General features: G+C 40.4%; 1 protein-coding gene across 18 annotated transcripts in view; it reads right to left on the bottom strand.

Moving 5' to 3' along the window:
• TCF7L2 (transcription factor 7 like 2) overlaps positions 1-17,819 on the bottom strand; it is a 202,342-nt gene that overhangs the window by 7,284 nt on the left and 177,239 nt on the right. For 2 of the 18 annotated variants that reach the window (XM_065407909.1, XM_065407911.1), the window contains exons 7-13: positions 17,418-17,504; positions 11,043-11,183; positions 9,819-9,978; positions 8,926-9,045; positions 2,524-2,572; positions 1,922-1,972; positions 720-792 (exon numbers count right to left, since the gene is read on the bottom strand). In XM_065407909.1, coding sequence (XP_065263981.1) covers positions 720-792; positions 1,922-1,972; positions 2,524-2,572; positions 8,926-9,045; positions 9,819-9,978; positions 11,043-11,183; positions 17,418-17,504 — 681 coding nt within the window. Of the gene's footprint in view, positions 1-56; positions 131-719; positions 793-1,921; positions 1,973-2,523; positions 2,573-8,925; positions 9,046-9,818; positions 9,979-11,042; positions 11,184-17,417; positions 17,505-17,819 lie in introns of those variants that run through there. The other 16 variants (XM_065407913.1, XM_065407914.1, XM_065407922.1 and 13 more) reach the window with 13 other exon arrangements.

Raw genomic sequence — 17,819 nt, 5'->3', positions numbered from 1 at the left:
ATGCACTGAGAGGACAGAATGCTTTTATTTCCCCAAAGGCCTAATTGGGTAGTATACCTGCACGGTTTGCACCATAAACTCTGTCGGTCAAGCCCGAACAATGCCCGACACTTCTTTGGAGTATTTGCATCTGTTAGCATAAGGTAAACACAAAAAATACAAACACAATGGTGGATAGAGCTCATTTGGACGTGAAATCTTAGCTACAGCTACGTTTCTCTTTAATCATGTCAGTTTTATTTGGTAATCTCCCCTCATACCAAGGGTATGAAAGAAAGAGGGCTTCCACAACGAGCCAAAGCAAACAAACAAAACAACCCTAAAATGGTTACACTGTTGTGCATTTGCTTCACTTCGCCCACTGTCTGTAACACGTTCAATGTTTGCATTATCAAAGGGCCTTGGATATGTTCAGAGTATGCAACATTCCTTGAGAGAAGGTTTGGAGGGCGGGATTGTGTTTGCAGTCACGGATCAGATATGCTGAGGCTGATGCTGTTTTACAGTGGGTTTTTGGTTAGCAGCAGCAAGGAAAGAGGGAGGGGAAAAAAAGGCAAAACCCTTTCAGAGAGACGATAATTCACGGCAGCGTCCCACTCCCTTGTGTCTTCTAGATCACAACACAGAGCTACAAAGCAACAAGGCAGGAAAAAAGGGGGAAAGTACCAAATAAACCAGCTGCAAACCAGCCATAGCGAGTCTGGGAAAACTATACACACCTGCAGGGGCCGCACCAGTTATTCTGTTGATCAAGGCCAAAGCGCGCTCGGCATTTCTTAGGAGCGCTCAGGTCTGAATGAGTTCAAGAAAGAAGCGAGCAGAAAAAGGAGAGAGAGAGAAAAGGGGAAAAAAAAGAGAAAGAGAAAAATAAAAAAAAATAAAAATAAAAAAGGGAATAAAAATCAATGACCTCATTATTAATCGCAAAATATTGACGTTCGATTTAAAAGTTAAAAAAATCGTGATAATCACATTCTTATTCAACTCTTGAAATTAGCTGTTGCAATTAAAGCTGCAGTATCCCTTTGTAAAGGACTGTCTCTTCTCATTTAAACAACGGAGGGAAGTGACTGCGGTTTGTTTAAAATGATGTTTTTTGGCATATTTTCTTCTCTTTTTGGGGGGGGACAGGGGAAGGAAGAAAAAAGAAGCTAAGTATGGAGGTTAGCTCTTGAACATGCTTTTTTCTTCAACTCAGACAAACACAAAAAAAAAAAGAGAAAAGGAAAAAATGGATCTATTGGGATAATGCAGCTTTTAGAATAACATTCATTTTTTTAATTTTAGTTTTTTAATAATTTTTTCCAAAAAAAAAAGAAAAGAAAGAAAAAAAAAGAATGGATAAGAAGAAGCAGACTGCAGAATGGGCATGTTAGCATCAGCCAGAAAATAAATGTAAAGCGTGGGGAAATGCGCCGAGTTAGTCAAGCTAGTGAATTGTGATGGATAGTCTTGTACAGAAAGGCAAAATAAATAAATAACCAAACAAACCAAAAACAAACTAAATTAAAAAAACAAAAATAAAAAAAAACATACTGCGTAGGCATGCTGATGTGAGAAGACTTAGTGGGAGCCGTGAAAAATGCCATTAGATTAAGGAGGTTCATTACTGATTTCCTTCTATTCTTTATCAGTCTCTTTAAAGAAATACTGCATATTCAATTTGCACAGTTAGTACAACTCTGAGTTATTTTTTACTGTATTATTATTGAATAGCAATGTAACAAAAAAAAAAAAAAGAACAAAAACAAAATTAAAAAAATACTACCAAACATATTATATAGATATATACTGTAAAAACGTGTGGATTTTTTTCCCCATTTAATGTCATAAGTGTTTAATGTTAAAATCTATAATGGCAGGAAAAAAATTAAAAAGCAGTTTATAAACTATTCAAAATGACTCAAAATGACATTAGCACCTGTAATCGGAGGAAGTGAAAGGCAAGGATTTAGGAAACATTCGCTGTGTTCTGAAAAAAAAGAACAAATTATACAAAGGCTTCAAAAAAATTTAATCAGGGCTTCTGCAAAATTGTCTATGAGATTGCCTATGCAGTATTTCTAATTGCCTACAGAGAATGGCAAACCTCCTTAATTTAAAATGGGCGCGATTTACCACTGTAAGGCATGCATCAGAACACACAGGTACAGCCCAAATTAATACCAAACACATACGCGCACACACACACACACGCACAAAATAAGCGCACAACTTTATAACAATGGCATAGGCATTACAACTCTGCTTCTGAAGTTAATGGCTTTGTAATTATTAAGAACAAAGTCAACTAATTTCACAAAATGCTTTACATGCAGTGATTTGGTTACTAGTTTTAGAAGGGCAGTAATAGGCAATTAATTAAAATGCATTAAACAAAAATAAAAGGCTGACTACAATAGGGATCAGATGCCAAAGAGGCCAGGAGAAGCCCATTCCTCCCCTCCTCCCCAAAACCTAGGAACAGAAGGTTGGATACTCCACTGTTCCACTAAGCAAGGTATATTGACTTATTTTACTTACCATTGGTCTCTCCTGGCTGCTTATCCCTTTTCCTCTTCTTCTTCTTTCCCTGCATGCAACATACAAATAGAAAGGATTTGTAAGACCCCTTTTTGTAAGACAAGGCAGAGCGACACGAGGGAGGACTGTCCTGGAAGCTCACCCAACAGGGCTATGAATCACTGCACGGCAGACTGAGCGAAGGAGCGCACTTGTGGCTCTTGCTCATCTCAGGGAAGCTAGGGAAGTGACAGAGCCAAGTGTCCAGGTCTGCCTGCTTACCTTGTTCTTAGCCCTTTATTCTAGTTGTAAAGCAGCTTCACCAGAGCCTGAAGTGTGAAGGCAGCATCCACAAAGCGCTGTAAGTGGCCGAGCGAGGGAATGAGGGCTAGAAGGGGCAACTTATTATGTCAGCACAAGTTAATAAATCTGACACCTCACTTCCCTCTGCCAGACATCCCCGATGCCTGGAATGGGCCAAAACCTTGTAGAGTGGTATCCTCAAGGTGGCATAATGCTCACTGGCACATGTCCATGTTGAGAACAATGGAGAGAGAGAGAGAGAACACTCAGACTTGGACACTGAGGGCTCCTCTATTGCAAAAAGTGATTATTAAAATAGACAAGGAATCCTTACTGACATGGAAAAGCTAACATGCAGGAATGCCGGTTTAGGAATTGACAGAAAACCCCAGCAACTGTAGTCGAGGGGAAAATAAAATCAAACATATGCTTTATCTAAGACATGCTACAGATTCTGCCCCATGGAAAAACCAAGGAACTGTAGGGTTTTACTAACCGTAGGTCCTTTCCCAAACAGTACTTTCCAATAAGTAACTTGCCGTGTGCTGTCAAAATCCAAGAGGATGAGGTGGGTGGTGGGTGGGTTTTTTTGCTCTTCTTATACTCACCTCAAACAGCATGGGACAGGCCAGGACCACAAGGCTACTGTGACTCTTGTGGAAACCTAATTACTATTTTGACAAGGGGAGAGTTGTAAAGGCTGACTATGGTCCAGAAGAAGAAAAAAGGATCTCTTCTCTAGTAAGTAACCTTTCCTTCCCTACGTATCCCTCAGCATTGAGCGATACAGCTTGAAGAGCAATACAAAGACTTTGAAGATTCTCAAGGCTGGAGCAAGGGGAATAGTATTCTTTCATTTTCATGGGTCTCTGGATACCCAAGCAATGATTTCTAGGTCAGCAAAGTTGTCTAGAAGCAGCACAGTGATCTCTGCCTTTGGAAGAAGTGGGAGTAAGAGGAGTTGGTGAAAAGGCACAAGGGAATCACTAAGGCCAGAAGTCTCTTGTGGCCAAGAGGAAACAAGCTTTATGTTCTCAAAGTAGGAACCTTGCAGTGCTTCTGAAGGCCTGGCTACATCTAAGGGGAGGACAGAAAGTTCTCCTAGACATGGGACGGCTTCTCTTCAGTAACTTGGTCTGGCGCCCATCTAAGTGGTTAATTTTGGGCTTTAGCTCAGCATCTCCTCTAAGATGTTTATGCTCTACTTGTAAGAAGCAAAAATGTGAATGTTCTTTTGAAGCTGGAGTTTAAAAATCCTGTAGGGCTCCTGGCAAAGGGCCTCCGAACTTGTCTTTCCTTGCCTGGTCTGGTAGTAAACTGCCACCCTGCTCTCTTGGATGTGACAAGTACAGTCTTGTTCGGGAGAACCTTTTGCTGATAGAAGGAAGGCTATGTGTGCAGACAGTTTTAATGGATATGCCTGTAATTCTGTGGCCAAGTAACTGCTATTGGGGAATTATCTCAGTCACATCTCAGGTGATTTTCAGAGGGGGGTTGCTATCGTTGGCTATACTTTGGTATAGTTTAGGTAAAACTGCAGGGGCCATCTCTTTAACAGAGGACTGCTGGTGCCATTCCAGTCACTACACCTAAAGACTTTGGGAACAGAGAGGCGACACCTTTTTAAGCAGTCTAGAGGCAATACATCACATGCAAAAACAGGGCTCAAACTCCACTTTCATTTACACGGATGTAAATTCAGAGTAACTTCACTCAGTGGAGTAGCTCCAGATTTACAACATTGTAACTGAAATCAGACTATTGACCCAGGCCTGTACATCTGTGATTCTTATCTCAAGAGGCACTTGGATAGGTTAACAGACTGAAAAGGCCCCCAGAGGAGATTTATTTAATTTTTGCAGTATGTTTCAGAGAGAATTCAAGGGTTTTTTCCCAATTTGAGAAATCAGAGCACTATCAGACAAGGGCCAGCCGGGACACAGACATGAGTCTGCTCCAGCACCTTCTTTGCTGGTAAACACACTAAAAAGTGGGAGTGAATTCTGAGCCACCTGACCTCATACTAACTGTACCAAGCCTTCAAGCCAGGTATCAAACAGCTATAATTAAAAATGGCTGATGAGTATGTTTTTGCCAAGGATATTTTTGGTCCCTTATCAACATGAGCTTGGGAAACTCTGTTCCACCCTAATAAACACTGGAGAAAGATGCCAACAGAGTCCCTTCACAGTCTCTTAAAGGAAGAGGGAAAATCATTTAATTTCAGATTTCTGCACAATGAGAAGACATTTGATTATACATTTAAATCACAAAGATGGCAGCTCTTAAGGTGCCTCATTTCTCTTCTTTGCCTCATTACTCTACTCAAATGGAGATGGCAAGGTCCAAGGATTTTTCTATCCCTATACTACGCAAGTGCTCTGGCTACAAGAGATCTAGAGTTGGATATAAAACACTTGCTGTCTATTTTGGCAGGTTCTCTTTCTCTCTCCAGAACTAAGTCCACCTGCCTAATGGACCTTCTTATACTGATTCTCCTGTTAATAGCAAACGTAATGTTGCTGGACCCAGTCAGCATCCAAAGGAGTAGCATAGGAACTTGCTTTCAAAGGTAGCATAAATTCACACCACTTCCCACAAGAGTTTTGTGATAAATCCCACCCCTTTGTTGGAAGTTTACCCATAAGAGCCCCCGTTTACCAAGTTACTCTAGATCAGCACCCCTAGCTTTGATGGTTCAAAATCCACTTACAAACAGGCTTTGTCCGACAAGGATCTGCAGAAATTTCCCCCACATCCTTTCCGGGTGCCGAAGAAACGAAGGAGTCCTGCTAACACTGAATCCCACGTACCTGAGGTAAAGTATCTCCATAGATTCTATTGAGGCCTACGGGAGATACGGTTTCTCATATCTGTTTGTGGAAGACTGAATGTGCCTTCTGACACTGATGAGACACTGACAAGGCATTCCCCAAATCCGCCTGAATTGAAGAGGAGGCTGAAATCTGCAGTTGCTAGAATGTGCTGCTTGCATCTCTGAAGAGACAGGCTATGTGTATCTAAGCTTCAATGCTTGATGTGAAATTGCTGACGATGGGGTACAATTTAACAAGCTTTGGCACCCCCATCATGCCTCTCTTCTAGATCTCTGGAAGGCCTGTTGTCCAAAGAAAGCCTGAGGGGGGAGGAAAACTCCAAGAACTCTGAATGGAGCGAAGGAGAGAGAGAGAGCGAGAGAGAGAGAAAAAACCCAAACCCTGTAGATGATGTGTCTGTGTGATGCAAGGCTATTGAGCTCTCCTACTGAAGCAAGGTTCCCCCTGAAGGTCAGGGGGGGACACAGCATCAAGCCGCTGGGAAAGCATCAGCTTTCTCATCCTGTCCTTTTTAGCTTGAGAAGAAAGGGTTTCTCAGTGCTCACATGCTGAGGACAAATGTAAAGGTCCTAAACATTTAAGACACTGTACATGCCCATCTGTCAGCGACAGTCACTAAAGCAGAATGAACGTTCCTTGAAACCTCTTTTAAGCATACGGCAGGTCCTACCTCTACTCCTTATTGAACTCCCAAGAGGAAATCAGACTGCACAGTACCAAGAACTACTCAGCCCTATGGTCTGATGGTCTCAGTCCAGTCCTTACCAAAGAGGATGTGTTTTTGGTGGAGGAGCTGGAATGAACTACCTCTGGATCCTAAGAAAACACCTCTCCTCTCCTCCCGCCCAGGGAGCATAAAAAGATAAGGAAGAAAGGAGAGGAAGAGCTGGAGAATAAAGGCGATTGCGAGGGAGGAGATGAGAGGATTTTGATGCCACAAATGGCAAATATAGTTATTTAAATGGTAATATAACATTATTCCAGCACAGAGATATTTGGCATTCGATAACAATGACTGCTACCTTATACTGTGTTGCAGACTGTGAACTGTCTATCCTGTTCTGTACACACCTGAGTGCACCTGCGCATACAGGTATACGTAGCTATACACAAAGTGTGCAGTTTAAATGACTCGTGGCAGAGCAATGTTTCTGGCTATCCTAGGAACCGATTAGACACAAAGGAGATAGCAGTAAAAACAAGCAAACAAAAGTTTACTAAATGCAATTGACATCAGTTTTACAGGCTTGGCCCCCAAATCTTCAATGAGTTCTGCAAGGAAATACCCCACTGAAGGCAATGTGACTCCACCAGAGTCATATTCCGGGATCATGGCCTTGGATGTTTTCAAAAATCATAACAACTACATTATTGGGTAAGGAGATTTTAAAGATTCTTCTGAGCCACGTGGTTGCAACAGCTACAAATCTGTTAAGAATTTTGGGAGGAGGGAATATCTTTTATACACACAGATCTGAAGAAGAACTCTGTGTGTCTCGAAAGCTTGTATCTCTCACCAACAGAAGTTGGTTCAATAAAAGATATTACCTCCCCCGCTTTGTGTCTCTAATATCCTGGGACTAACACATACAAGAATTTTTGGGCTCAGTCCTGTAAACACTACCACCAGATGTAGAGGAAAGCATGACACTCAATAGTAAGTAAGTGTTTGCAGGATTGGGCCTTCAGTTTGAAAGAGGAGATTTATGCATATATGGTGGACATATCAATCATTAGGGAGAACTGGGATTGTACTATCACAAAGCGCATTACCAAATGAAGCTTTGGTAATCCTCCTGGGGCTTCCCAGTGGAAATGGCCACACAAAAGAAAATGAGGAATTAATCTCTCATCTGCTCGTAGATGCTAGGCTACTGATAGCCTTTCACTGGGAAAAGAAAAAAAAGAGTCGAACCGCGGAGGAATGGTTCAAAAGAAAAATATGGGACGTGGCTGCTACAGACCACTTCTGTATCCATCAAACTAGATAGAGAAATGTGGTTACCATTTATCTGATACTCAGACAAAGTACATTCGCCTGCAAAAATACCAGCACACCTGTCAAATGTTATTATTATTAACATGTGATCGACATGCCTGGTCTGTTAAATATCTTGTAATCAGAGATTTCAGTCCATTTAATCAAATCACTAGAAACGACATCATAGGTGTTGTAATGATGCTCATTCTGTACCATGGTAAAACCGTATTAAAACAGAGAGATCTGGTAACCATATTCCTGTGTAACATCTCTTTAAACAAAAACTTGTTGCTGTAATGATTATCGTTTTGGTTCTGATATTTACATGCAAGGATTTCTAAACCTGTTAATAATTCCCAAATATAGGAAGAAGGGGCATTACTACATTCTTGTGTTCGGAGGTTTTAAAGCTTCTACCAAGCCCCAGGATTATAACAGCTACCAATCTGTTAAGAATTTATGGACTCAATTCTGTAAACACTTACACCAGACATAGTGCTTAATTCTCATGGAGGAGAGCACTACAGTCAATAGTACAAGTGTTTGCAGGACTGGGGACTAAGTTGGGAACCAGACAGCTAACAACAGTAGCATATGCTGTGAACAGACTTCTCAAGTGGGAAAATAAATAAAAATCAACCTGAATACATCCCACCAGTTGGTTGCAAATTGCAGTCTCAAGATATTTGTGTAAAAAGACCAAACAATAGAAGCATATTAAAACATGGCCACAGTAAGGCATAACATATGTGAAATATACAACAGTAGAGCGTGGAATAATTTATGTTAGCCCCACTTGAGAGCAAGACTTTCAAACACATCACGCGTTGCCAGTCCTTCTCTGAAGCTAGGATAAGTCTTTCTTCCACTTTCCACTATACTCTCACACAGGTAAGCACAAGACACTAATGATTCATTTTTGGTGGGGACGAAGGGGAGGCATTGTGGGGAAATTTTTTTTTTTTAAAATGAACACATGCCTAATAGCATCTTCCAGAGGTTGGCATACTGAAGGCAGACACCCTGCAAGATGTCTTCACAGAGCTCTAGTCACATGCCTCAATTCTAACCTTTTACATCCTTTGCTATCCCAGCGAGGGAGCCTCTTCCAAGCAGAGGGCTGTCAATTGTACCCAATTGTTTTGGCAATGCGGGTGAAGCATCCGCTGTTGTTTCCGGATTGGGGTCCTGAGACGCCCTTTCAAAGTAGTGCTTGTGCGGGGTGTGTGGACGTAGTTCAGCAGGTTAAAGAAAAACAATACATTTCTACAAACTCTACTACTGAAAAAAATATCCACCTACATAGCCACCTACATAGTTATCCCGTGCGGACCAGCCTGGGTAAAGCTGCATATGGAGCTGTCGTTCCTTTCTCGCTAGCTCATAGTATTTAGCTTGTTCTTCTCTGGATAATGCGTGCCACTGAGGTTGGGGAAGAGAAAAGAGAATCAAAGGCACAACTTTTTAAAATACAGTACATCAATAACACTCTGTGTGTGTGTATATATATATATATTCCATTTTCATAAAAACACCAGATAAAAATAGATAATCTGGCACACAGCCAGTTAATATTTTATTTACGACTCTGGTTTACCCAGCTGAGACTGAATTCATCATTTATATTCATTCAGTCCTTTTGTTTTTCTGAAGATGGGCCAAAACCACAATCATTTGTTAACGGGACCAAGATCTGAACCACCTCTGGTTTTGGAAAAGCATCCCCTCCTCATTATTCCCATACTCATTCCCATATTCCTTTTTCTCCCCTAGTCTGTGAGGGTGCTAGTCCTTGTATTCACATTCTTCACAGCCACCCCCCCATACTCCCCCAAAACCACAGTGAGCCATTTCTAGGGCCAAAATAACATGAAATCTGGGATTTCAAGTCCGTAGACCATGGAAAGAGCAGAAAAAGAATAGATCTCATTATTATTTCAGTCCCACAAGTGGCGCCACATAGCAAAATATGCTCATGAAAACAAAACACAAATACAAGCAGGAAGATATTTTGGTTTATTTTGATTTCCGTTGAAATAGACGTTTCAACCCTATACACTTATCAAAATAATCTAGCAAAACATACCCGGAATAAGGACAACACACTCTCTCTATCTTTGCAATAGATTTTTTTTTCCTGAAGACTTTCAGCATATGGTTTTCTCTCTCTCATTTTGGTGACATTAGTTACCTACCCTTCGACCAAGGATTTGATTGATGGCTGCACTCTCTTTCAATGTGCATTCTGCTACCACTTTTGCTCTCATTTCCTTCATATACAACATGAACGCATTAAGAGGTTTCTTTATGTGTGGCTTCTTTTTCTCTTCTTCTTTTTTGGAGTCCTGATGTTTTCTGGATGATGAAGACAAAACAGACAAAGAATCGCATAGTGAGAACTCTCGCACGTTCATCATACTCATTGCCTCCAATCTCTATACATAAACCCTATTAAACACAGCTCTACAGCAAAACTACCTTCTTTTTATATTGAAACTTTTGCAACTGGCCACTGAAAACTAAATGTTTCAGGGTTCTTTAGAGTCAGCTGGCTGCTACATGAGAACCATTTCCACAGTCTTACAAGAAACCCACTTGGTGTATAGGTAACCTAGCCAGATATATTTTTATCCCTTTAGAAAACAGAAGTAAGGAAAATAGGCCCAGATCCTCACACTGGAATCAATGGGAATTAGGAGACTAAATACCTTTGAGGATCTGGGCCATTGTGCCTAGCAAAATGGGACCACAGTCCATGACTGGGTTTGTTAGGCACTAACACAATGCAAACAATAATAAAACACACTCCCGTGCCCCCAAATATCACCTATATAATTAAATGGGGAAAAAATACTCAGTCCAGAGTAGGGAGTATCAGGCGTGTTCTGAGTACAGGGCAGGAAAAACAAGATTCTCCTTAATTCTAATTCGAGAGCTAACACCAATTCCCTCTGTGGCTTTTGGCAAGTCACTTATGCCCTTTTTTTTTTTTTTTTTTTTTTTTTAAAGTAGCCTCTAATTTTGGGTACCCTCATCTCTGGGTGCTCAGTTGGATACACTTATGTATCTCAAGCTGGGCATTTAAAAGAGAAGCAGACAAAATTATTGGACCCTGTAACTATTGGACATCTTAACTAACATACTCCATTTTTCCCAGCTGTACAATATTAATAGCTACTCACCTACTTCTCAGGAGTGTTAAAAGGAATTAAGTTGTTATTATTATTATTATTATTATTTTGATACACAAGTCCAATAAAATTATGGTCAATTACGTTTAGAAAAACCAATCAAACCTGTTCACATATATTTTACAATAAAATCACAGCAAAGTAAGGCCCGAATTTTAAAAACTGCATGTGAAACCCTCCCTTGCAATTAGATTGTTCTAAAAACAAAACTATGAATGTAAAACTTACGAGCTGTGGAGTGAGCCAACATCGCTCTGGGAAGATTCCTGTTTGACTGTTGGTGTGACTATGGCCGGATGAGGGATTCCAGTCGTATGTAAACTATGATGTGGCGGGACCATATGTGGAGGAAACCTAGAGGAGAGAAAGCTGTGTAAATCGTCAGAATAAAAATGAATGAATGGGGAGGGATGTGTACACACATAAAAAAAGGCACATAACAAGCACATGACAACTAGACAAAGCATATGAAAGCAGCAGCATTAATTAGTGATAAATTAAACATAATGATTCTTCTAATGTCATTAAAACCAATCTTCCCCTTCATTATCATTACTGACATGAGACATCATGATTTTTAATGTCTTTAACAAAAGGCAAGTTCAACTGACGAACTTGGATAGAAAAGTGGAATTTCAGCTACTTGCAGGGAAAGCAGCAGTCCATTACTTTATTGTAAAATTACCAGTGGCAACTAGTGAACCAATTTTTATAGTTCTAATCCGGTTGAGAATTAAGGATGACATCTTTTGTTGCATATTGACAGCAAAATAAAATATTAATGCTGCCATAATTTATATGCATTTTTGACAATCCTTGTACATGTCTCATTAGCCACATTTTAGGGATGGAGGAAAATCATATATTTATTTGTGTCTGGTTAACCTCTATGATATACTACTTTACCAGAGGGTGGGAAGATCAGGGAATGAAGTGAATTTTGAACCATTAGGTTTACATAGGAAGGCTTAAGCCCACGTAAGAAAAAAAAAAAAACCTCAAAAAAATACTTCACATTTTTTTAAAATTACAAAAATGTAGAGAAACTATATCTATTCTAATTCACATAGTCAAATACATAGACAAAGGCCTCAATCCTACAGCTGGATCCATAGGGAAACGTGGTCCATTTTTTTGAATCTAACTGCAGCATCAGGGCCATAAAATATACACACTAAAGCTGTTTTAGGCATATTCACAGATAATTTCTATTAAAAACAGCAACAAATAAACAAGCTTTCAAAGGAGTATTTAGCTTTATTATTACTCAGTGGTCTAAAAAGGTTTCACAGTAAATAAGAAAAAGCATGACCACAACTTTCTCTCAGGCAACCTCACTGAAGTCAATGGGAGTTCACAGGATGGAATCTGGCCTAGACCTTTGGGCCAAGGGGAATTTTACACTCTACAAAAACTCCAACCCCAAAATGGGCTGGAAAACAAAGTTGTGTGTTCTCTAAACAATGTTTGCTATTTGTAAATGCCTGGGTTCTGAGAGCATCTTGGCCCAGTGAAAGTTCCATATGTATGTGGTATGTGTACAGCTGTATCTGTAGCTATATTGTATAGGCTAAGAATAGGATTTTTCTACCGTGTGCATACAATGACTTTTCCTGCTAAATATCTATGTTGATATTGCAGCAATCTATACAACTCACTGCTATATTAAGTATGAATCTGTGCAAAGATCAGAGATGTGACAACAGGATTTCATGATATTTTTTAGTTAATATTCTACCCTATATTAATACATTCTTTAAGAATGCACTGTCTAAATACTTTATACTGCATTTACGGAAGGACATGGAGCAACCCTTTGGTAAATAACCTTCCAGTACAGCTTTGAAGACTTTTTTCTACTACCTTGTGGAGCTCAGGATCATTAGGAAGAAGAGGTGTTTTGGGTCTGATGGCAGAGGTGGGAAGAGTGATCTGACTGACAGGGGAGGAGAATTCAAAGGTGGTCAAAGCTTTGGAGAGGGAATTCAGGCCTTAGGCAGAAAGAGGTGGAGAAAAGGAAGGTGGTTTGGCCTTGATGGTAGGGGAAAAGGAGGACAGGGAATAGACTGTGCTTATTATTCTTGACTTTTACTGTTGGTACGAAAGAGCCCTCATTGGCATGGGTCTCCAAGGAGACTGTTCAACCACTCTCGTGGCAAAAGGTCTCTCCCTCCCCGCCCCGGAAAAGACAGGTGGATGGCAGCAGGGGAACAGAACATTTGAGCAGGGAAAGGAACTTTCTCTCTGCACAGGTTAGCATTGTAGACAGCACACTGGTGTGGGAATCAGGAGACCTTGGTTCTCTTTCCATTTCCACCACTCAGCTGCTGTATAACCACGGGTAAGTCACTTAATTTCTCTGTGCCATTTTCCCCCCTCCTATCTCTTGTCTGTGTGGTCTACCTAGATTGCAAGAGACTGTCTGTCACTGTGTGTCTATGCAATGTCTGGCACTGTGGCCCCGATCTTGGGGCTGAAGGCTCTAACAGGATACAAATAATCAAAGAACAATAGGGGAACTCACTATGATAGATCTATAGATATATATATACACACACACACAAATGACACATACCACATACACAATATATTATATCTGGTCAGAAAATCTCAGTTGAAACAAAATTTCAACCAAAAATATTGGTTTAAATTTTTGGGAGGGGGGGGGGGGGCAGAATGTTTAATAGGAGCTGGTCAAAAAATGAAAGGGGGGGGGGGGGGGGAAACCTACCTAAAAAGTAACCATTTTCTTACTTGGTACAGAAATTTCAAAAGTTTTCAAAATTTTGGAAGCAGCCATTTAAAGTGTGTGTGTGTGTGTGTGTGTGTCTGTGTGTGTACGCATTAATTATATGCATGTATGCAGGTGTATGCACATACAACACATACATATTGGGAGAAATCCTGGCTCCACTGCAGTCAATGGCAAAAACTTCCAGTGACTTCAGTGGAGCCAGGATTTTGCCCATCATATTTTACATTTCAAAGATGTGGCAACCTCTATCAACAGGCAACTACCACTGAATAATCACTGATAGGTAAACTTTAGTAGTGGCATCTGTCCAAGGGAGGTTGTGTGTTTGCCAGGAACTTCTATTTATTGTTTAATAGTGAGAATGGCTTCCTTCTGAGTTAATAAACTGCAGATACAAAGTGTAGCTGCATTAGGGAAAGGAGATTAAGCTGAAGCTTGGTATTGCAAGTTTTTAGTTATGTTTTTGGCTTTCAAAGTACGATTCAAGGGCCTAATTCAAACCCAAAAGGTCAACAGAACCCTCCCATTGACTTCAATGAGCTTTGGGTCATATCCCAAGTCTGTTCAGTTATTTATTTATAGTCGCATGGAGGTCAGAGCTGGGGAGTGCTAACTATGGAGTTGGCTTAATTCCAGCTTGGGTAATTACATTCTGCAAAACTAAATTTCCCCTGAAATTTCCATTACAAAAGGTATTCTTCACTGCCACTGCATAACTGCTGTGTAGTGTTACAGCGCACTGTTAAATTATTGCCAGGTTTCACTTCAGAGGTGGCTGCTTTTCAGTGGTGGGTATATTGTTTACCCATCAGTTTGTTAAGTTAGTTACCCTTTGTATTAAGGATAAATTTATAAATAGTTTATAAAGGGGTAATAAAGGATCAATAGATAATCACGCTGCAGTTATTAATAGTGTTTCTGGTATTTGGTTGGTGTTATAAGGACATTATTAGAAAGTTATAAGCAACCCCTGGACACTAACAATTGATTAAACAAAAATTAATAATTTATTAACCCTTCATAAACTATTTATAGTTGTGTCCTTAATTATTAAGTGTGACTATTAAGATGGCAAAGACCCATGGGAATATTCTGGGCAGAAAAGCACTATAAGCATGCAAGGTCAATATCACAGTGCAGGTAATTATGGGTACACTTTTTAAAACTGTTTTGAAAGAATGTGGACTAGGGCCTTTGGAGGGGTGGGTGCGAGAGACAAAGAGAGAGACTGAGTATGCGTAAGTGTGTGTGTGTGTGTGGTGAGAGAGAGAGAGAGAGAGAGAGAGAGAGAGAGCGAGAGAGAGAGAGAGAGAGACTGGAATATGCCACTGTTTGTACAGCCGGAGAGAGGGCACATCATACATTTCAGAGCTGCTTCCATTACACATTCAAAACTCCTCTCTAGCATTGTGCCTACGTACTGCAGGGTTTCCAGAACCGAGCAGTCATGACATGACATGCCTCTTGAAGAGCCTAGGCACATGTGGGTGAGTTCATGATGGAGTAGCGGCCTTTTCTCTGAACTACCCAGCTTCTGAGGGCAAACATTAGACTCGTTCACATGGCTCACCTATGGAGGTGTGCGGGTGTGTTTAATATGCGCACTCACAGACGACATGGCGTGTGAGAAACCATGCGCCTAACTACACATTTTAAGGTGGTCTGTCTATAGGGATTGCCCAAACTTGGTAAAATGCAAAAGAAGTTTCTGGGCCGAAACAAAGAATAAATGTGTCTAAACATACTTCTCAGTATCTATATATGTGTCTGTGCACGTGTGTGTAATATAAATACAGATAAAAAGAAAGACGGTGTGTGCGTGTGTGCACATATGCAAACACCCCTCCCCGCCCCCCACAGTACACACACCTTTGCCTGAGAAATTCCTTTCTTCAGACAAGATTCCATGAATTGCAATAAACATCCTAAAAATTCTAAGCAGCTCATTATATACCCCTGTCTGCTTTTATGGCTCCAAGCCAGAATATAATGATGAGCCTTAACTTGTTAAGGACAACTAATTTTTTGTTCCTGGCTGTCTCAGGGGCTTCTCTCTTACTCACTCTCACTTTACTTCACTGTTGACATGTTTCTGTTAACTGGATGTCATCTGCCTGCCTCGATTTTATGCACAAGCAGTGGGATGCATTTTTCTGTGCAACAATTCTGCTTTGAGTTGCATTAGATTTGTCATTATTCTCTCATTTCCCCCTTGCACTTGTAACATTTCATCTATTCCTGCCTTATTTTTTGAGCCACGGTGCACCCACATTATGGTTTATACATGATCTTGCTCCCTTTGAAGCCGGCAGATTTCAGAGCCAGCCCTCGTCAGGAGAAGTGCCTGCTACCAATTTAGCAGGCTGAGGGCCCCGAGCTCCAACATCTCAATCTAAAGGGGGTCACAGGGTGGCACAAGCGAGTGTCAGCAAGTGCTGTTTAATTGCCAATCTAGGCTTCTCCATGGTGTTTAAAGTATAATGACCCATCACTTAATTCTGAGAAGTCCTGGCCCTGCTGCTGAATGCAATGAATATCAAAGGGTGTGCTAGAACAGGGCAAGGATCCTACATTTCCTATAACTGCCATAAGTATAATAGACCTGTACTTCTGTAGTCCCATTACCACAATAATGTATTTAATTTGCTGTATACTCTTTTTAACTAGGTACCTTTCATGAGGCCTGTCTTGGGAATATAGCATCCCCCCAAAAGAAAGAAAGAAACTAGCCTCACTAATAATAATTAAACTAAACCAAGCTCTACTTTGCCTCACCTCACACCTTCAAATCTTTTGTACATATTTTAAAGACTAAATGGGAATTGTCACTTATTTTGCAGCTTTTCCCCAGAACTGGGCCCTTTTATACAAATTTAGACTTTCAGATGTCTCTTTTTATTCACTGTATCAACAAGTGAACGTTCTGTTATCAAGTTTATTTTATTTGTTTAACACATACAGAGTGTTACCCCACTCACTCTCCAGCCCTGGCTACAGGTTTCTGTTACTTAAGGTAGGAGTTACCATTCTCTACTCAAATCTTCCTCTGTACTCTAACCTGCATGTATTAACTGCAGAGATGTAGGCGAGGGGGGAGTGGGGGAAAGAGATGTGGAACCTTGCTATGTAATGCATGCTAATTTAATTATGTGCCATCATCAAAATGGATTAGCTGTTTCAGCCCATCAGGAAAGTCTAAACCTCCACCGATTTAATTAACCAGACTGAAAATCAGATGAACAGAAAATAAAACTATCATTAGGAGCAATTAGTGATTACTTAAACATAGTGCTGCCAACCAGTTTGTAAATAAAACTAGCAGCCCCTGGAAAATTAGCTGGAATTAATTGGAGATAGGGAGAGGGAGAAGTATATACTTCTAAAGCTTTAGAGGGTCAGGGAGGTACTTTTATGTTGACTACTAGTGTTTTGAGCTCCAGAAAGGGAAAAAAGCACAATAAACCTTCCTTCCAACTCAGCCTGAATAACAATAATACACCCACACCCTCCCCTTTCTTACACAGAGCTCTGCTCTGGATGATAGCCACTGAGAAAGCAAAACATGTCAGGACTTCTCCTTGCTTTTTCAACGTCATGGACTACTATATTTTTCAATTAGTTGGCTTCAAAAAATTCAGTCCCCGCCTCCCAAACTTTGAAGTTCAATGGCTGTGTTGTGACTCCCTTTCTCATCAGATGGGACAATTCTGTTTTTTGCAAACTGGAAATGACTGCTTAACTAAATGCTTCCAGAAATGCATTTTCTAGATGAAACACACTTCTCTACAGAGAATGTTAAGAGGAGTTACATTTGCCCTTGATTCAGGACCTCAGTACTTTGAACTCACCTTGACATGGAAGCATTGACAGTCAGAGCTGTTGGGTAGGGATGCCGGAATCCCCCTGTTGTGATTGGGTAAACTGGTTGACCTTGCCTGAAAAGAAGAAGGGGGAAAAAAATAGTGAGAGAAAGAAAAAAGGGTTTAAAAAAAAAAAACTTCTCTCTGCACAGTAAGCTTTATTCTCATTTGATCAGAACAAAAATCTTGGGGATTGTACAGCAAGGATCAAAGGAAAGAAACACAGAACAATTTGAATGCCATAAATCTGATAGGAATGGCTAATTAAATTTTATAACCTCTGCTTATGTCAATACAGACCCTCTCCCCAAGCTGAAACTAGGTGTTTTGTTGTAATAATTAAAGGCGAAGTCTCGCTTGCTTTAATGGAGCCATCACACTAATTGAGGG

This window comes from Emys orbicularis, chromosome 7, assembly GCF_028017835.1.
Source record: "Emys orbicularis isolate rEmyOrb1 chromosome 7, rEmyOrb1.hap1, whole genome shotgun sequence".
Taxonomy (NCBI): domain Eukaryota; kingdom Metazoa; phylum Chordata; order Testudines; family Emydidae; genus Emys; species Emys orbicularis.
This window is presented reverse-complemented; position numbering and strand designations above follow the sequence as displayed.